Source organism: Mauremys mutica, chromosome 9 (genome assembly GCF_020497125.1).
Source record: "Mauremys mutica isolate MM-2020 ecotype Southern chromosome 9, ASM2049712v1, whole genome shotgun sequence".
NCBI classification, from domain to species: Eukaryota; Metazoa; Chordata; order Testudines; family Geoemydidae; genus Mauremys; species Mauremys mutica.
The window spans coordinates 97,363,299-97,383,607 of NC_059080.1; the positions used below are offsets into that span (position 1 = coordinate 97,363,299).

Consider the following 20,309-nt stretch of genomic DNA (forward strand, 5'->3'; position numbering starts at 1 on the left):
GGGGGTGGGGTGGGGACTCCTGTGAAACCCACAACCACGTGCCTCCAGCCCAGTGAGATCGCAGCCTCCCCAGCACCCTGCAGCCTCCCACAGGGAGTCCTTGCTGCACAGGTGTGTGCGCTCAGGACTAGCGTACATACGACCACACCCCGGTGCACGCCCAGGCCCTTGTGCACACCCCGGTGTATGCCCGGGTCCTCACGCACTCCCCAGTGCATGCCCAGGCCCTCCTGCACACTCCAGTGCACACCCAAGCCCTCATGCACACCCTGGTGTATGCCCAGGCCCTCGTGCACACTCCTTACTCCCCCTTGCACCTCCCTCTTTCCTCTCCTCTTGTCTCTGCCTCTCTCCTCTCGTCCCATCTGGCCCGCGCTGTGCTGCTGGCTCAGTGGTTGTGCCGGTCTCACGGCCCCCAGCCGGGCACTGTTGAGCTCACCAGTCCCCTTTCTTCTCTGTTTTCTCTCGCTCCCTGGCCCTGGGTCTCCTTCCAAGTCTCCTTCCCTGCCCGTCCCGCAGACCGAGCACTGGGCCGTGCCTCCTGGAGGGAGAGCGGCCGGTGACCCGTAACAATAGGCTAAGCATGCATGACCTCACCCTGTGCAACGCGGGGATTTGGGCTGTGTCCTTGGCATGCACCCGGCCGCTGGAGATAAAATGACTCACTCATTGTCATTGGACACTCACAAACGAGGACAGTGACACCTGCCCATCGGGCCACCCGCAGAAATGTGGCCTTCCCAAAAATAACTAGCGGACACTCCCAGCCCGTGCCCACGCTGGGGGGGCACAATTCCCCCTCCCTGCCTGTGCCCACACCAGGGGGGGACGATTCCCCCTCCCAGCCTGTGCCCACACCAGGGGGGACGATTCCCCCTCCCAGCCTGTGCCCACGCTGGGGGAGGGACGATTCCCTCTCCCTGCCTGTGCCCACGCTGGGGGGGGGGATGATTCCCCCTTCCTGCCTGTGCCCACACCGGGGGGGACGATTCCCCCTCCCAGCCTGTGCCCACACCGGGGGGGACAATTCCCTCTCCCTGCCTGTGCCCACGCCAGGGACCCAGATCCCCTGGTCTGAGTGCACAATCTCCATCTCCCATGTGCACTGGAGCAGGGGAGATGTGTGATTTGTTCTGGCCGTTTCGATTACCCGCCTTTCCCTTTGTGACAGGAAGTCCTGTGACTCCTCATGCAGCCGGGTGAGCCGGGCTCATCTGCTGCACTCGGGGGGGATGAACACTGCCGGGTGGGGGGTAGCAGGCGAGGTGGGCAGGCGTGTATTGAGCGCAGGGTGGGGTGGAGACCTGAATGCCCCATGGCTGGGGGGAGTGTGAACTGTGTGGGGTGGGGAGGGCATGGAAAGTAGGGATGTGGGCGTGTTCTGCAGGGGGGCTCTGTTCTCAGTGCCAGGGCTGGTGGGGGTCCTCCCCCCCAACTCCACCCTCCATCCCCACTGGGACGGTCTGTTCCCTGGCTCCCCCAGGCATGGCTGTGGCACTGGGCACCGCTCACCCACCCTCCCTGGGGCCCTAAAATAGTTCCCTTGGCAACTGGCGCCGCTCTGGCTCGCATTGTTCCTGAGGCACATTCCCTGTCAGAGTGAAGCCTGCTCCGATGGCCCCATGTGTCCCGGGCCCGGCCCGGCAGGCCCCTGGCTCGCTGGCTCCTCGCCTGGCCGCTTGGGCAGGGTAGTGCCCCTGGCTCGCTGTGCCACTGAGGGCTGTGGTGTCAGTGTTGTGACACGTGTTTTCCTGGCTCTGGCTCTGGGTCCCTCATGTGCTCGCTCCAGGCCTGGCTCCATGGGCAGGGCTGAGGGCGCTGTCCTGGCACTGCCCATGGCAGAGAGCAGAGGAGCTTCTCCCACCGCCTAGAGACTGGGGGAAGGGCAGGCTGTCATGGAGTCCCCGGGCGATGCTCTGGAACTGCTCCCCACAAAGCCAGGCAGGACTTTGGGGAGCCTCCTCTCCCTCGGAGCAGACTGTCTTCAGGATAAGAAGCTCACACGCTTCACCTTCCTGGGTCTGACCTTGGAGCATTCAGCATATGCCCCTCCATGCGCTTCCCACAGCGAGCCCGCCCAGGCGGGGTCCTGGGGAAGCCACAGGGTCCTGCACCCCCACTCCACAGTCAGACGTGACTCTCAGCCAGCCAGTAACACAGAGGTTTATTAGATGACAGGAACATGGTCTAAAACAGAGCTTGTAGGTACAGAGAACGGGGCCCCTCAGCCGGGTCCATTCTGGGCCCCAGCAAGGCAGACACCCACGTCTGCCCTCACTCCTCCTCCTCAGCCAGCCTCAAACTGAAACTCCCTCCAGCCTCTCACTCAGCCTCCACCCGGCTCCTCCCTCAGCCTTTGTGTCCTTTGTCCAGTTTCCCGGGGCAGAGGTGTTACCTGGCCTCCAACCCCCCTTCTGGGTTCTCAGGTTACATGCTCAGGTATCCTCCCTTCCCCAATGCAGCCAGTTCCAGCAAAACTCCCCTGCAGCCTTCCCAGGTCAATACTCCCCACTCACTATTCAAAGAACACATCAAGAACATTCCCACTGCATCACACAGGCCTCTCTAGCTGCTCTGGGGGGCGCTGGGGGCTCTGTCTCAGCCCGTCAGCCGGCTCCTTGCCCCCGCTGAGTTGGGTGGGTCTGTTACGGTGCTGCCACGCTCAGATTCCCTGTGGCCTCATGTCCCCGGCAAGCTCATCTGATGCACTCAAGTGACATGAGTGCTGCCAGGCGGGGGCAGGGGCATGAGCTGGGCAGCCCTGATTGAGCGCAGTGTGTTCAGAGCCTATGGGGAGGGGACCTGAATGCCCCCATGGTTGGGGGGAGTGTGAGCTGTGTGCCTGCTTGGGGCGAGGAGGACATGGAAAGTGGTAGTGTGGGGGTGTTTTGCAGGCAGGCTCTGCTCTGAGACAGTCAAATGTAATAAAAATCTTTTTAAAACCCCAAACTCAATACTAACGGGGGATTTCAACTATCCCCATATCACCTGGGTACATGTCACCTCAGGACGGGATGCAGAGATAAACTTTCTTGACCCCATAAATGACGGTTTCTTGGAGCAGCTAGTCCTGGAACCCACCAGAGGAGAGGCAAGTCTTGATTTAGTCCGAAGTGGAGCACAGGGTCTGGTCCAAGAGGTGAATATAACTGAACCGCTTGGTAATTGTGACCATAACACAATAAAAATTAACATCCCTGCGGGGAGGAAAACAACAAAGCAGCCCACCATGGTAGCATTTAATTTCAGAAAGGGGAACTACACCAAAAGGTGGAGGTTGGTTAAACAGAAATTAAAAGGTACAATGTGAAAAGTGAAACGCTTGTAAGCTGCAGAGAAACTTTTTAAAGACACCATAATAGAGGCTCAACTTAAATGTATCCCCCAAATTAAAACACACAGTAAGAGAACCAAAAAAGAGCCACCGTGGCTAAACAGCAAAGTAAGAGAAGCAGCGAGAGGCAAAAAGGCTTCCTTGAAAAAGTGGAAGTTAAATCCTAGTGAGGAAAATAGGAGCATAAACTCTGGCAAATGAAGTGTAGAAGTATAATTAGGGAGTTCAAAAAAGAATTTGAAGAGCAACTAGCCAAAGACTCAGAAAGTAACAGCAAACAATGTTTTAAGTACCTCAGAAGCAGGAAACCTGCTAAACAACCAGTGGGGCCACTGGCCGATCGAGGCGCTAAAGGAGCACTCAAGGATGATAAGGCCATTGCGGAGAAACTAAATGAATTCTTTGCATCGGTCTTCATGGCAGAGGATATGAGGGAGAGTCCCACCCCTGAGCCACTCTTTTTAGGTGACAAATCTGAGGAACTGTCCCAGCTTGAGGTGTCATTAGAGGAGGTTTTGGAACAAATTGATACATTAAACAGTAATAAGTCATCAGGACCAGATGGGATTCACCCAGGAGTTCCGAAGGAACCCAAATGTGAAATTGCAGGACTACTAACTGTGGTATGTAACCTATCAATTAAATCAGCAGTGGTATCAAATTGCTGGAGGATAACTAATGTGATGCCAATTTTTTAAAAAGGCTCAAGAGGCAATCCCGGCAGTTACAGACCGGTAAGCCTGACTTCAGTGCTGGGCAAACTGGTTGAAACTGTAATAGTAAGAATTATCAGACATATAGATTAACATGATTTGTTGGGGAAGAGTCAACATGGTATATGTAAAGGAAAATCATGCCTCACCAATCTGCTAGAATTCTTTGAGGGGGTCAATTAGCATGTGGACAAGGGGGATCCAGTGGATATAGTGTACTTAGATTTTCAGAAAGCCTTTGACAAGGTCCCTCACCAAAGGCTCTTAAGCAAAGGAAACAGTCATGGGCTAAGAAGGAAGGTTCTCTCATGGATCAGTAACTAGTTGAAAGATAGGAAACTATTTACCTCTCTCCATTTTGGTCAGTTTTCAGAACGGAGAGCGGCAAATAGAGGTGTCCCCCAGGGGTCTGTACTGGGCTCAGTGCTGTTCAAAATATTCATAAATGATCTTGAAAAAGGGGTGAACAGTGAGGTAGCAAAATTTGAAGACAATACAAAATTACTCAAGATAGTTACGATCAAAGCAGATTGCGAAGAGCTACAATTAGGGATCTCACAGAACTGGGTGACTGGGCAACAAAACGGCAGATGAAATTCAATGTTGATAAATGCAAAGTAATGCACATTGGAAAACAGAATCCCAACTGTCCATATAAAATGAGGGGGTCTAAGTTAGCTGTTACCACTCAAGAAAGAGATCTTGGACTGATTGTGGATAGTTCCCTGAAAACATCCACTCAGGGTGCAGCCGAATGTTAGAAAGGGATAGACAACAAGACAGAAAATATCATCTTGCCTCTCTATAAATGCATGGTACGCCCATACCTTGAATACTGCATGCAGATGTGGTCACCACACCTCACAAAAGAAAAGAAAGTATCTCTGCACACAATGCACGGTCAAGCTGTGGAATCTGTTGCCAGGGGATGTTGTGAAGGCCAGGACTATAACAGGGCTCAGAAAAGAACTAGATACATTCAGGGAGGATAGCCAGGATGGGCTGAGTGTCCCTAGCCTCTTTGCCAGAAGCTGGGAATGGGCGACGGGATGGATCACTTGGTGATTCCCTGTTGTGTTCATTCCCGCTGGGGCACCTGGCATTGGCCACTGTCAGAAGACAGGCTACTGGGCTAGATGGGCCTTTGCTCTGACCCAGTATGGGCTTACTCTGCACTCCCCACCCCCCACATTTGAACCTGAGCAATTGGTAATAGGGGACTCCAGCTGCTGAGAGACCAGGGTGATGGGCACATCAGGGCTAGCCCAGAGGCAATGTCAGATACCCCCCCTCACCTGTACGATCCTCAGCCCAGCAGGTCTGTGTCATGGCAGAGCTCCTAGAGGGGGGCCCGAGTGGGCTCCCCTAAGCACCTGGGCCCCAGCCCCGCATGCTGCTGTCTGTCTCCAGGCCCCAGTGGTGAGAGCTGGGTGCTGAAGCTGCCCCGTGAGGCCATGCTGGGCAGCCCACAGGGGGCAATGCTCTGGGGGATGCTGTGTCCAGTGGGCCCAGCGCATGCTGCTGCCCCGGTCTCCTCCCCAGCGAGTGTCGCAGGAGGCTGGGCCGTGTCCACTGCAGGGCTCTGTGGAGCAGGGAGGGCAGGGACCTGTGAAGCAGGTAGGGACCGGCTGCAGTGGCTGGGGTTGGCATGATGCCAGCTTGGCACACTCCAGGGGTTTCTATCCTGCAACAGGAGGAGACCCTGGCGGGCCAATCCCAAGCGGCTGGTCACCAGTTTGCTGCGAGTGGACCCAGTGGCTGGGTGCCACATGCTTCCAAGCCCAGTGAGCCTGGGTGGAGTCCAGTCACTAGCTTCTCGGGACACAACTTCCGGGCACAGACCTTTGTCTGACATCCTCTCCTGGGACAAGGGGCACCAGGGTCTGAGCCCCCCAGTTGATCTCCCATGTTCCCTCAGAGCTCCACGGAGGCTGGGGGTGCGCCGGGCTTCCCCCCTTCAGGGACAGCGGGGCAGGAAAGCTCAGAACGGGCTCAGCAAAGGGATTTCCTAACCCAAGTCACGTCGCTCCTCCGGGCAACCACCGCCAGCCTGCTGCCAGGGCCCTGATGCAGTAACCAAGCTCGGGGTTCTCGTCACCGTCGCGCGGAGCATCGCTCCATGGGCAAACGTGAGGCCGGGAACTCCTCGGGCCCTGCGTCGGCACTGCCAAACCACCTGCCTCAATTATCGCTGGCGCCTTAGGCTGAGTCAGCGCGGGCTGGGCCGCCATGGGGGCAGTTCCTGCCTCTCGCCGAGCCTGCCCAGGGCCTTGTCTTCGCTAGGACTATAACCAAGCCCAGGGCAGCTGGCCGCAAGGTGTGGTGTGGAAGGGTCCCACGTGCACCCCTCCAAGCCAGGCTGTTCTTGCTCAGGGACTGTGGTGCGCCTGGAGGTGATGAGCAGGTAGTGGTGTGAGGAGAGGCTGTCTCCTTTGGGGGCGGTGAGCTCAGGCAACCAGAGTCTCCAGGGCAGAGAGGAACCATGGGAGGCGGCGGGAGTATCTGTGCCTCGCGGATCTGTTGGTGCCCATAAGGAGAGGGCAGCAGAGAGGTTCATAAGGATGCCCGGGGTCTGGGATCTACATATTAGTTTGGCACAGTGTCCCCAGGCTCTGAGCTGCTGGGATGGGTGGGGCACAGGTGACCCGGAAACATCTCCCTTTTCCCCCATCCTCCCCTCTGGGCTCATCCCGAGCCAGCTGCTCTGCAGGTGGGCACCAGGGCTGGGGGAGCCAGTATGGGGTGCGGTCAGATCTTGGGCCACTCACTGCAGGCCACATTCTTACGGGCTCTGGTGGGGGGGTGCTGGGCTCCGCAGCCAGGTCTGATTGATTCCCCGCGCCTGCCTACGCACACACATCTCCCAGCTCCGGTGCCAAATGTCTGGCGTTAGCCAAGTGCTGACTCTCTGCAGTGATCCAGTGGCCACCAGAGGGCGGACGAGGCTGAGGACCTGGCCCCAGGGGGCTGGCGGGATCTCTGGGGGAGGCCAGGCCCTGGGTTGGCAGGCTGAGCCGAGCAGCTGCCCCGGGTACAGGTGTGGGGTGGAGAAGCCTCAGTCTCGGGCGGGCTGCTGGGGCCAGCTGGGGCTGCCAAGCAGAGATGCTGCTACGCACTGCGGCTCCGGGCTGTGGAGCTGCTGTGAGGGCACCTTGCTGTGGGCACAGCAGCATTGGCACCAGCCCCTGCTGTGCTCAGACATCTGCCAGGAGTCCGGCTGGCTCATTGCCAAGGAGCCACCAGCCATCGGGGATAAACGGGTGCCCCAACCCTTGGGTCAGCAGACTGCTCAGCCTTGGGGCCGGCCCCTCGCTGGCTGGGTCTCTAGAGGGCACAGACGCCTGGCTGGGCAGGGAGCTGGTGCTCAGCTGTGACTGAGTCTTGCCACCCTTCTGCCCCACTCAGAGCCTCGGGAGCCATCTCTCAGGCCTGGCTCACGCCTCACCCTCTCCCCCGCAGCAGTGCCCCCTCCTCTGCCCTGCTCTCCCCCAGCAGGGGGCGCCACGGGGCGTCTCGCCATCGCAAGCCGCTGAGGGCTTTCTGTGCTGCGAGCGAGGCCGCGTCTGCCTCACTTCCCTGCACACCAGCTCCCCGGAGACCTCGCAGGCACTTAGCCAGTGGTTAGCAGCGCCACGCTCTGGGCCGTGCGGGGCCAGGGCTGGGAAGAAGAAACATGGCCAGTGGGGACCTCGCTCCCAGCCCGTCTCCCCGCACCCAGCCTCAGAGGCATCACTGGCTATGGGGCAGCCTGGCACTAGGGGGCACTGCACTGCTGCCCTATGGCACCCTGCCCGTTGCTATGCACCCAGCCTGGCACTAGGGGGCGCTGCACTGCTGCCCTATGGCACCCTGCCCGTTGCTATGCTCCCAGCCTGGCACTAGGGGGCGCTGCGCTGCTGCCCTATGGCACCCTGCCCGTCGCTATGCACCCAGCCTGGCACCAGGGGGCGCTGCACTGCTGCCCTATGGCACCCTGCCCATTGCTATGCACCCAGCCTGGCACTAGGGGGCACTGCACTGCTGCCCTATGGCACCCTGCCCGTCGCTATGCTCCCAGCCTGGCACTAGGGGGCGCTGCGCTGCTGCCCTATGGCACCCTGCCCGTCGCTATGCACCCAGCCTGGCACCAGGGGGCGCTGCACTGTTGCCCTATGGCACCCTGCCCATTGCTATGCACCCAGCCTGGCACTAGGGGGCGCTGCACTGCTGCCCTATGGCACCCTGCCCATTGCTATGCACCCAGCCTGGCACCAGGGGCGCTGCACTGCTGCCCTATGGCACCCTGCCCATTGCTATGCACCCAGCCTGGCACTAGGGGGCGCTGCACTGCTGCCCTATGGCACCCTGCCCGTTGCTATGCACCCAGCCTGGCACCAGGGGCGCTGCACTGCTGCCCTATGGCACCCTGCCCATCGCTATGCACCCAGCCTGGCACCAGGGGGCGCTGCAGTGCTGCCCTATGGCACCCTGCCCGTCGCTATGCTCCAAGCCTGGCACTAGGGGGCGCTGTGCTGCTGCCCTATGGCACCTTGCCCAGCGCTATGCACCCAGCCTGGCACTAGGGGGCGCTGTGCTGCTTTAGATGCTGCCCAGCCTGCTCCTTCCCCCACACCCCAGCTTGGTGTTGAGGGGCCCTGCAGTTCTCGCTGTCCCCCAGCGTGGCCTTTGAGGGAGCTCTGCTGTGGCAGGTCCCTGAATGATGTAAATGCCAATGTCCAGGGTTGTCTGGCTTGTGAGACAAGTGGATTGTGGGTCTCCGTCTGCAGCCGTCTCTGCTGGACTGTCTGCAGCTCTGCTCCCATAATGAATTGGCACCAGGGGCGTCTTTGTTCTGCACTGGGAGAGCGGCGTGCAGCAGGGTTGGGACTGAGGGGCACCAGCAGAGCTGTGGGGGGGAGCCCAGGTCTGGGATAGGAGGGGGATGTGGGTTGCGACTGAGGGGCACCGGCAGAGCTGTGGGGGGGAGCCCAGGGCTGGGGTAGCAGCAGGGGATGTGGGTCGGGACTGAGGGGCACTGGCAGAGCTGTGTGGGGGAGCACAGGTCTGGGATAGGAGGGGGCTGCGGGTCGGGACTGAGGGGCACTGGCAGAGCTGTGTGGGGGAGCACAGGTCTGGGATAGGAGGGGGCTGTGGGTCGGGGTTGAGGGGCACCGGCAGAGCTGTGGGCAGGGGGAGCCCAGGGCTGGGATAGGAGGGGGCTGCGGGTCGGGACTGAGGGGCACTGGCAGAGCTGTGTGGGGGAGCACAGGTCTGGGATAGGAGGGGGTTGCGGGTCGGGGTTGAGGGGCACCGGCAGAGCTGTGGGCAGGGGGAGCCCAGGGCTGGGATAGGAGGGGGCTGCGGGTCGGGACTGAGGGGCACTGGCAGAGCTGTGGGGGGGAGCACAGGTCTGGGATAGGAGGGGGATGTGGGTTGGGACTGAGGGGCACCGGCAGAGCTGTGGGCAGGGGGAGCCCAGGGCTGGGGTAGCAGTGGGAGCTGTGGGTTGGGACCAATGTTCCCTTAATTTCTGTACATCCATGTGTGGAATGAATTTTGTTATGTGCACCAATATGGAGGTGATGTGTGGTGGCGGTGGGGCCGAGGGGTTCGGAGTGTGGGAGGGGGCTCAGGGCTGGAGCAGAAGGTTGGGGTGTGTGGGGGTGAGGGCTCTGGCTGGGGGTGTGGGCTCTGGGGTGGGGCCAGGGATGAGGGAGTTAGGGTGCAGGCTGCCCTGGGGCCACGGCAGGGAGAGAGGATGGCCCCCAGCCCTCTCGTTGCAGCAGCCTGGGACCAGGGGAGAGGCGCCTCTCGCAGCCCTTGATGGCTGCTACACAGCTGCGCAGCTTAGAGGGAACATAGGTCGGTACTGAGGGACATTGGCTTGTTTAGCCTAACCAAAAGAAGGTTGAGGGGGGATATGCTGGCTCTTTATAAATATATCAGAGGGATTAATATTAGGGAGGGAGAGGAATTTTTTAAGCTTAGTACCAAAGTGGACACAAGAACAAATGGATATAAACTGGACACTAGGAAGTTTAGACTTGAAATTAGACGAAGGTTTCTAACCATTAGAGGAGTGAAGTTCTGGAACAGCCTTCCAAGGGGAGCAGTGGGGGCAAAAGACATATCTGGCTTTAAGACTAAGCTTGATAAATTTATGGAGGGGATGGTATGATGGGATAGCCTAATTCTGGCAATTAATCAAAGATCAATTGCCAAATTATCAGCAGGTCAGTATGCCCAGTGGTCTGTGATGGGATGTTAGATGGGATGGGATCTGAGTTACTACAGAGAATTCTTTCCTGGGTGCTGGCGGGTGAGTCTTGCCCACACGCTCAGGGTTTAGCTGATCGCCATATTTGGGGTCAGGAAGGAATTTTCCTCCAGGGCAGATTGGCAGAGTCCCTGGAGGTTTTTCGCCTTCCTCTGCAGCATGGGGCACGGGTCACTTGCTGGAGGATTCTCTGCAGCTTGAGGTCTTCAAACCACAATTTGAGGACTTCAGTAACTCAGACATAGGTCAGGGGTTTGTTACAGGAGTGGGTGGGTGAGATTCTGTGGCCTGCATTGTGCAGGAGGTCAGACGAGATGATCATAATGGTCCCTTCTGACCTTAAAGTCTATGAGTCTATGAGCTGTGGTTGGGGAGCCCAGGGCTGGGATAACACGGGACTGTGGGTCAGGACTGAGGGGCACTGGCTGAGCTGTGGGGTGGGAGGACCATTTGCCCAGTGCCTCCAAGCTCTGTGCCCATGCGTTCCTGGCTGAGGGGCACTCTGGGCTGGGGCAGCGTCAGTGGTGGGTGGGTGGGCCCCAGGTGACCAGCCTGCTGAGTGCTCCTCTCCGCCCCAGGGATGGGCCCTTCCCTGTCTCTCTCCCCAGCTGGGGGTGTGGGGCTGGGTTGCTCTGCCCAGCACTGCTGAGGTCTGGGCGAGAGCAGGTGAGTTAACACAAGCTGCCTGTTGGCTCGCTGCCCTGGCGCCAGTCCTGCCTGTGCCCCCTGAGCTCAGGGCACCCTGGGGGGGCACAGCCCCACCTCCACTGGGCTCCCCTGTGCCTTTCCTAGTCGCTGACACATGCAAAGGCCCCAGGGAGCGTTGGGCTGGCTCCTCCCTCCCCTGGGTCCTTTAGGCTCAGCGCCCTCCTGTCCCTGTGCCCGGTGGCTCTGACTCCTCTCCTCCAAGCCCCATCTCTCCCTGTGCAGCACAGGCTGGAGCCCAGCCTGCGAGGTCCCTGTGGCCAGTGCAGGAGCCAGGGCAAGTAGCCGGAGCGGGCACAGGCTGGCTCTGCCCTTCCCCTGTGCCCGGTCCTGAGGAGCTGGCACAGAGCTCAGTGCAGAGACACAGGCTGCGCTAACCCCCAAGAGTCTGCCGGGGCCGGTCCGAGCCCACCTGGCAGCCTGGTGCTCCCCCAGCCCCCAATCTCCCCTCTCCCCTGCCCCTGGGGCCCCAGTGGCCCATTGCTGGAGAGCTTGGATCGCTGCAAAGAGACTCCGTCCGTCCGTCTGAGCCGTGCCCATCCCCGCAGCAGTGCGGGAGACAGGTTGGGGGGGGGGGTTAATCTTGCCTCCAGGATGCCCTGGGCTGGGCATGGAGAATGGGCCCTTCCCCCCGCTCAGCTCCCGCGCTCTCCCCACAGTCTGCACCGTGCGATGCCAGAAGTTCCTCATCTCCAAGGTGGGCGAGGACTGGATCTTCCTCATCCTGCTGGGGCTGGTCATGGCGCTGGTGAGCTGGGCCATGGACTTCGCCATAGCCACCTGCCTGCAAGGTGAGGGGGCCGGGGCCACTCGCCCCTGTGCCCACAGCCTGAGCCAGGCAGCTGGTCTGCTTGGCACCCTGAGGGCACAGCCAGGATTGCCCAGGGCGCAGATGGGGGGCTGGGTACCTTGTCAGCCAGGGGGCTGGGCCCAGGAAGGGGGCTGGGTAGGTGTCAGCCTGGGGGCTGGGCCCAGGTGGGGGCTGGGTACCCTGTCAGCCAGGGGGATGGGCCCAGGAAGGGGGCTGGGTAGATGTCAACCAGGGGGCTGGGCCTGCGCGAGGGGGCTGGGTAGATGTCAACCAGGGGGCTGGGCCTGCGCGAGGGGGCTCGGTAGGTGTCAGCCAGGGAGGTTGGTCCGAGGCATGGCCAGGCAGGTATGGGCTCCAGGCAGTGGAAGCGTTTGGCTCCCTTGGGTGGGGCCGTGTCATCCTGAATGGGGCCCCATCTGTGCCCTCCCTCCCCTGGGCTGAAGGGGGCAGGGCAGCCAGTGACCCCGATCCCAGCGAGCCCCCTCAGTGACCCCTCCCCATCTCTCCGCAGCCCAGAAGTGGATGTACGGGGGCTTGGACACCAACATCTTCCTGCAGTACATGGCCTGGGTCACCTACCCCGTGGTGCTCATCACCTTCTCGGCCGGCTTCACTCAGATCCTGGCCCCGCAGGCTGTGGGTAGGAGCCAGCCCCTGCCCCTCGGGATCCCCCGGCCCACTCTGCAGGCCCAGGCCGGGGGAAATCTCCTAGGGTGACCAGACAGCAAGTGTGAAAAATCGGGATGGGGGTGGTGGGTAATAGGAGCCTATACAAGAAAAAGACCCCAAAATCAGGACTGTCCCTATAAAATCAGGACATCTGGTCACCCTAAAATCACCCCTCCTGTTCCCGGCTCTCCGGCCTGGGGGTGGGGGGGCTAGACTTGGATCTCCCCTCCCCCCCCCCGCAAGGGCCATGAGGGAGGAGGGGGCTACAACCCCTCTCTCCGGGTGCTCACCCATCCCCTTCCCCAGGCTCAGGCATCCCCGAGATGAAGACCATTCTCCGAGGCGTGGTGCTGAAGGAATATCTCACCCTCAAAACCTTTGTGGCCAAGGTCATCGGCCTGACCTGTGCGCTGGGCAGCGGGATGCCCCTGGGCAAGGAGGTAAGAGGGGCAGGGGAGCTGCTGGGCACAAGCTGGGTGCCAGGTGCAGTAGGCGGGCAGGCCTACTGGGGGGGTGTACCAGGTGTGGTAGGCAGATGGCCCTGCCGGGGGGGGACACATGCCAGCTGAGGTGGGCAGATGGCCCTGCCGGGGGGGGCATATACCAGCTGAGGTGGGCGGGTGGCCCTGCCGGGGGAGGGGCACGTGCCAGCTGAGGTGGGCGGGTGGCCCTGCCGGGGGGGGCACGTGCCAGCTGAGGTGGGCGGGTGGCCCTGCCGGGGGGGCACGTGCCAGCTGAGGTGGGCGGGTGGCCCTGCCGGGGGGGGGCACGTGCCAGCTGAGGTGGGCGGGTGGCCCTGCCGGGGGGGGCACGTGCCAGCTGAGGTGGGCGGGTGGCCCTGCCGGGGGGCAGCATGTGCCAGTTGAGGTGGGTGGGTGGCCCTGCCGGGGGGCAGCATGTGCCAGCTGAGGTGGGTGGGTGGCCCTGCCAGTGAGTGAGTCTTCCCACAAGGCTCCCTGCTTTGAGGCCGGGTGCCCGTGGTAACCGGTCCCTGGCCCTCTTCCCACAGGGGCCCTTTGTCCACATTGCCAGCATGTGCGCCGCCCTGCTCAGCAAATTCCTCTCCCTCTTTGGAGGCATCTACGAGGTGAGAGGCCGACGCTGTGCGGCCTGCGGGTGCTGACCGAGCGGGTACCGGGGGCAGGTCCGGGCTGGGAACGCAAGTGTATGTGAGAGCGGGGGGCTCTCAGGTCCGCAGAGGGATCCCCTGGCTGTGGGGCAGGAGGTTTGTCCTCTCTGACCCTGGCACGGGGTGTCTCTGGCTGTGGCTGGGCAGAGGGGGGAGGGTGGCTCTGGCCCTGGCAGGGGTGAGGGTGAGCCCCAGGGGGGTGTCTCCGGCCCTGGCAGGGGTGAGGGTGAGCCCCACGGGGGGTGTCTCCGGCCCTGGCAGGGGAGAGGGTGAGCCCCACGGGGGGTGTCTCCGGCCCTGGCAGGGGAGAGGGTGAGCCCCACGGGGGGTGTCTCCGGCCCTGGCAGGGGAGAGGGTGAGCCCCACGGGGGGTGTCTCCGGCCCTGGCAGGGGTGAGGGTGAGCCCCACGGGGGGTGTCTCCGGCCCTGGCAGGGGAGAGGGTGAGCCCCAGGGGGGTGTCTCCGGCCCTGGCAGGGGTGAGGGTGAGCCCCACGGGGGGTGTCTCCGGCCCTGGCAGGGGAGAGGGTGAGCCCCACGGGGAGGGTGAGCCCCACGGGGGGTGTCTCCGGCCCTGGCAGGGGAGAGGGTGAGCCCCAGGGGGGGTGTCTCCGGCCCTGGCAGGGGAGAGGGTGAGCCCCAGGGGGGTGTCTCCGGCCCTGGCCGGGGAGAGGGTGAGCCCTGGGAGGGGTCTCTCCGGCCGTGGCTGCCTGGGGTGTGTCCCCACAGGGAGCTCCCGCCCGGGTGCCGCCCTCCATCGTCTCCTGCTCTCTTGCCTTGCAGAACGAGTCCCGCAATATCGAGATGCTGGCGGCTGCCTGTGCCGTGGGCGTTGGCTGCTGCTTTGCTGCCCCCATTGGAGGTAGGGCCGGCCATGCGGGCTGTGGGGCTGGACCCCCCCCAGCTCTCCCCTGCCCCTGCCCTGCCTGATCCCACAGCTCCCCATGGCTCTGCGCTAACCGAGCCCTCCAGCAGGGCAGCGTGGGAGCTGTGCCTGGCCGGGGGGTCCCATCCCCCATACAGGCCTTCGCACCTCGCGTCCCCCAAGACCCTGATCTGGTGGGAACAGCCACCCGGGGCTGGCCATCAAACTGGCCAGGAGCGAGGCCTGGGACAGGCCACAGCCTCTGCCCCCCAAGTCGCTGGTATCCCCACTTGACACCTCCCATGCGACAGGGGGCTGGACTCAGGTGGGTGCTATGGGGGTGCAGGACAGATGAACACAGGGTTTGGGGCCCAGCCCCCCGCTTTCCTCTCTCCTCACAGCTGTGGCCAGATTAGCCCCCAATCCCCACCACTCTGCCCTCGTGTTGCCTCTCGTTTTCCCCTCCAACTGCAGGGAAGCTGCTCCCCCACCGCCCTGCCCATGCCCCGGGCACACAGCCCCAAGGGCACCATCCCAGTCTGTACGGGCCTCCCGGGACGGAGCCCAGCAGCACCTGGAAACCCCCCCCCACACACACACACCTCAATGCTGCAGGTACCGCGGGCTCCGGAGACGCTCACAGGCCTCCCGGGTACCTAGAGGGGTCCCCAAGGCCCTGTGCCCATGGCGGGGGTGGCAGAGGCCGCTGCATGGGGGGCACTCCCCCCAGAAGATGTAATGTCTCCTCCTTTCCCCTCCGCTCTGCGCTCCAGGGAGGCCCAGCTCCGGCCCCACGGCTCCCTCGCAGCTTTGCGCTCCTAGGTTGGTGACGTGTCTAACTCTTTGCTTGTTCCCTCCGTGCTGGGCCGTGTCCCCGTCCGTCCGTCTGTCCGTCTGTGTATGCTTGTCCCTCCTTCTTGCCCAAGCCAAGCTGTCAGTGCCCTGCCCCCCGAAGATGGGCTGGCCCCTGCTTACGCCCCAGCACTGCCCACTCACTCGCACAACTCCTCTGCGCCACCAGGCTGTTGGGGATGGCTGCCCAGCTGGCTGGAGAGGGGGCCCCTTGGCTCTGGCAGGGGGTGGCTTGGGGCCATCTCCCAGCTGGCATCCTCATCTCAGGGCCAGCCAAATTCGACTGTGCCCATACAGGGCTCACTGCACGCACCCACGGTGCCCAGCTAACCGCAGGAGCTGCCCATGCGGTTACAATTTGGTCCCAAGTGGCCTTGGCACACGAGTGTAAAGCCTGCAGAAGAGGAGGTGCCCCAGGTGGTGTGTCTGGGTCTGGTGCCCCCTTGGCCGGCCCCCGTGTGGACTGTGCGTGGGCAGGCAGGGAGGCACATCTCAGGGCCACGGGCACCGTTTCTTCCCCGCCCCTCTGCCCCTCCCAGGCGTCCTCTTCAGCATCGAGGTCACGTCCACCTTCTTCGCCGTCCGCAATTATTGGCGTGGCTTCTTCGCCGCCACCTTCAGTGCCTTCATCTTCCGCGTGCTCGCCGTGTGGAACAAGGACGAAGGTACAGCCCGCCCAGCCCCCAGGGAACCGGCGCCTCCGGCCTGCACCAGCTACTGCCCTGCTGGCGGGAGCCCAGGGCTGGGGGAGCTGGGGGTGGGGATTGAGGGGCACTGGCAGAGCTGGGGGTGGGGGGAGCCTGGCGGTGAGATTGAGGGGCACTGGCAGAGCTAGGGGTGGGGGAGCCCAGGGCTGGAGGAGCTGGAGGTTGGGACTGAGGGGCACTGGAGAAGCTGGGAGGTGGGGGGAGCCAGGGGTTGGGATTGAGGGGCACTGGCAGAGCTGGAGGGTGGGGGAGCCCAAGGCTGGGGGAGCTGGGGGTTGGGATTGAGGCAGGGGCGGCTCTAGAAATTCCGCCGCCCCAAGCAGGGCAGCGCGCCGCGCCGCTCGCGCCACCCTTCCCCGGTCCCGTGGCCGGGGCAAAAGTGCCTGCGGACGGTCCCGTGGTCCCGCAGCTCTGGTGGATCATCCGCAGGCACGCCTGCGGGAGCTGCTTCCGAGCCGCGGGACTAGCGCACCTGCCACAGTCATGCCTGCGGGAGCTCAAGCGGAGCCGCGGGAAGAGGGGACCCTCCGCAGTCATGCCTGCGGCAGGTCCGCTCGTCCCGGGGCTCCGGTGGACCTCCCGCAGGCATGACTGCAGAAGGTCCGCCGGAGCCGCCTGCCACCCTGCCAGAACAATGCCACCCCACGCGCCTGCTTGGCGCGCTGGGGTCTGGAGCCGGCCCTGGATTGAGGGGCACTGGCAGAGCCAGGGGGTGGGTGGAGCTGGGTCTTGGGATTGGGAGGCACTGACAGAGCTGGCGGGTGGGGGAGCCCAGGGCTGGGGGAGCCAGAAGTTGGGATTGAGGGGCACTGGCGGAGCTGGGGGTGGGGGAAGCCGGGGGGTGGGATTGAGGGGCACTGGCGGAGCTGGGGGTGGGGGGAGCCGGGAGGTGGGATTGAGGGGCACTGGCACAGCTGGGGGTGGGGAGAGCCAGGGGTTGGGATTGAGGGGTACTGGCACAGCTGGGGGTGGGGAGAGCCAGGGGTTGGGATTGAGGGGCACTGGCGGAGCTGGGGGGTGGGGGGAGCCGGGAGGTGGGATTGAGGGGCACTGGCGGAGCTGGGGGGTGGGGGGAGCCGGGGGTTGGGATTGGGGGGCACTGGCGGAGCTGGGGGGGTGAGCTGGGGGTTGGGATTGGGGGACACTGGCAGAGCTGGGGGTGTGAGCTGGGGGCTGGGATTGGGGGGCACTGGCAGAGCTGGGGGTGGGGGAAGCCGAGGGTTGGGATTGGGGGGCACTGGCGGAGCTGGGGGTGGGGGGAGCCGGGGGTTGGGATTGGGGGGCACTGGCAGAGCTGGGGGTGGGGGGAGCCGGGAGTTGGGATTGAGGGGCACTGGAGGAGCTGGGGGTGGGGGGAGCCGGGGGTTGGGATTGGGGGGCACTGGCGGAGCTGGGGGTGGGGGGAGCTGGGGGTTGGGATTGGGGGGCACTGGCGGAGCTGGGGGTGGGGGGAGCCGGGAGGTGGGATTGAGGGGCACTGGCACAGCTGGGGGTGGGGAGAGCCAGGGGTTGGGATTGAGGGGCACTGGTGGAGCTGGGGGTGGGGGGAGCCGGGGGTTGGGATTGGGGGGCACTGGCGGAGCTGGGGGTGGGGGGAGCCGGGAGGTGGGATTGAGGGGCACTGGCACAGCTGGGGGTGGGGAGAGCCAGGGGTTGGGATTGAGGGGCACTGGCACAGCTGGGGGTGGGGGGAGCCGGGGGTTGGGATTGGGGGGCACTGGTGGAGCTGGGGGTGGGGGGAGCCGGGGGTTGGGATTGGGGGGCACTGGTGGAGCTGGGGGTGGGGGGAGCCAGGGGTTGGGATTGGAGGGCACTGGTGGAGCTGGGGGGGAGCAGAGTCTAACACAAGGCTATGGGGCTCTCCAGCTGGGCCCAGCCTAATGGCATGGGCCCAAGGGGCCGCAGTGCTCTGAGTGGGGAGCGTTTGCTATGGGCAGGAGCAATTGCCCAGTATTGGAGCAGGGCGTCCGGGTGCAAGGCCTCCCTGGAGGTCCCCTGGGTGACATGCTCTCCCCCCACCGTGTCTCATCCCCCCCAGAGACCATCACGGCTCTATTCAAAACCCGCTTCCGGCTGGACTTCCCCTTCGACCTGCAGGAGCTGCCTGCCTTCGCTGTCATCGGGTGAGTCCAGTGCCCTGTCACTCCAACCCCACGCGGGCGGGGGGGAGATATCAGACTTCCTGTGTGGGACAGGGAAGGATATATGAGGGGGCTCTCTCCTCTTTCCGGGCCTCCTGTGCTATGGGGGGGGGACATCCTCAGTGTCTCTGTACCACCCCCACCCCCATCCCTGACAGGCCCACCCCAGCAGTAGCTGCCTGCTGGTGGCTCACTCGGCCGCCCCTCTCCCCAGGATTGCCAGCGGCTTTGGAGGGGCACTCTTCGTCTACCTCAACCGCAAGATTGTCCAGTTCATGCGCAAGCAGAAGACCATCAACCGCTTCCTGATGAAGAAGTAAGTGGTGCCTGCTGGCTCCCTCCCCTGAGACTTGGGGCCCGTTGATCCCAAAGCAGGGGGTGCTAAGTACAGCACCCCCAGAACCAGGCCTGGCTGGAGAGCAGGCGGAGGGAGAACCTGTGATGAGGTAGGGGAGAACCCGGACTGGGGGGAGTTGGGGAGCAGGGGACTGAGCTGGGTGGGGCGCTGCATGCTGGCTGGGCTCTTTGGTTCCCTGTGAAGCAGCTGCTGGCATGGGAGCTGCTGGGCACAGGGTGGTGCTAGTCCCTCCACGAGGGCTGGGGGCAGTTGTGGTGGGTGCGGTGGGATCACTTGCTGTGTATGTTGCTCCCACGCAGGCGCCTGCTTTTCCCCGCGCTGGTCACTCTGCTCATCTCCACGCTCACCTTCCCGCCTGGCTTTGGACAGTTCATGGCTGGCCAGGTAACCTGCTCCCCTCCCCTAGCTTGGCAGCCCTGCCCAGTGGGTATCACTGGCATTCGTTTAGAGAACCTGCTGCTCTGTGCTTGCCCCAGCTGTGACTTGAACCTGGCACCCTGGCATCTGGAGCTGAAGCTCCAGTAGTGTTGGCCCTCATGTCTCCCAGATCTCTGGCACCCAGAGGGCAAGATGCTGTTATGGGATGGGATGGGGAGGGCACCCAGCCCCCACGGGGTCCCTGACAGGGAGCACCCTAGGGAGGGTGAGGATATGGGGTGGAGGTACTGCCCCGGGTTCACCCTGACTGCCGTGGTCCTTCTCCCCAGCTCAGCCAGAAGGACACCCTGGTGACCCTGTTTGACAACCGCACCTGGGCCAAGCAAGGCCTGGCCGAGGAGTTCGAGTACGTTGGCATCTCTGAGGCCTGGAAGCACCCGCACGCCAATGTCTTCGTCACCCTGGTGGTTTTCATCCTCATGAAGGTGGGTCCCGCCCCAGGGCTGGGGCTGCCCAGCTCACACCCCCTCGCCTTCCCCGCACCAGGGCTGGGGTGTGGGAGGGGCCCTGCCTGACTTCCTGTGGTCTGGCTAGGCACGGGGAGGATCTGGCTGGAAGGCTGTGGTCTGGCTAGGCGTGGGGAGGATCTGGCTGGAAGGCTGTGGTCTGGCTAGGCGTGGGGAGGATCTGGCTGGAAGGCTGTGGTCTGGCTAGGCGTGGGGAGGATCTGGCTGGAAGGCTGTGGTCTGGCTAGGTGTGGGGAGGATCTGGCTGGAAGGCTGTGGTCTGGCTAGGCACGGGGAGGATCTGGCTGGAAGGCTGTGGTCTGGCTAGGTGTGGGGAGGATCTGGCTGGAAGGCTGTGGTCTGGCTAGGCGTGGGGAGGATCTGGCTGGAAGGCTGTGGTCTGGCTAGGTGGGGAGGATCTGGCTGGAAGGCTGTGGTCTGGCTAGGCGTGGGGAGGATCTGGCTGGAAGGCTGTGGTCTGGCTAGGTGTGGGGAGGATCTGGCTGGAAGGCTGTGGTCTGGCTAGGCACGGGGAGGATCTGGCTGGAAGGCTGTGGTCTGGCTAGGCGTGGGGAGGATCTGGCTGGAAGGCTGTGGTCTGGCTAGGCGTGGGGAGGATCTGGCTGGAAGGCTGTGGTCTGGCTAGGCGTGGGGAGGATCTGGCTGGCTGGATGACCCCTGACTCATGTCTCTGCCCCTAGTTCTGGATGTCAGCCCTGGCCACCACCATCCCAGTGCCCTGCGGAACCTTCATGCCCGTCTTTGTCATTGGTGAGTGCCGGCCCCGGAGGCACTCCTGGCTCGCCCTGAGCCCTGCTCCCAAAGGGGCAGCGCCTCCGCGAGCTACTGACCAGCCCCTCCAGGCAGTGGGGACAGAGCAGGTTTGC

General features: G+C 63.1%; 1 protein-coding gene across 4 annotated transcripts in view; it reads left to right on the forward strand.

The window, feature by feature from the left end:
* The window catches only part of CLCN2 (chloride voltage-gated channel 2), a 44,876-nt gene that overhangs the window by 14,374 nt on the left and 10,193 nt on the right, over positions 1-20,309 (forward strand). For 2 of the 4 annotated variants that reach the window (XM_045031136.1, XM_045031138.1), the window contains exons 3-13: positions 11,668-11,799; positions 12,331-12,459; positions 12,795-12,928; positions 13,498-13,575; positions 14,399-14,477; positions 15,872-15,997; positions 18,078-18,162; positions 18,395-18,496; positions 18,838-18,922; positions 19,246-19,401; positions 20,124-20,193. In XM_045031136.1, the coding sequence (XP_044887071.1) occupies positions 11,668-11,799; positions 12,331-12,459; positions 12,795-12,928; positions 13,498-13,575; positions 14,399-14,477; positions 15,872-15,997; positions 18,078-18,162; positions 18,395-18,496; positions 18,838-18,922; positions 19,246-19,401; positions 20,124-20,193 (1,176 nt within the window). Of the gene's footprint in view, positions 1-11,667; positions 11,800-12,330; positions 12,460-12,794; positions 12,929-13,497; positions 13,576-14,398; positions 14,478-15,253; positions 15,303-15,871; positions 15,998-18,077; positions 18,163-18,394; positions 18,497-18,837; positions 18,923-19,245; positions 19,402-20,123; positions 20,194-20,309 lie in introns of all 4 variants that reach the window. The other 2 variants (XM_045031137.1, XM_045031139.1) reach the window with 2 other exon arrangements.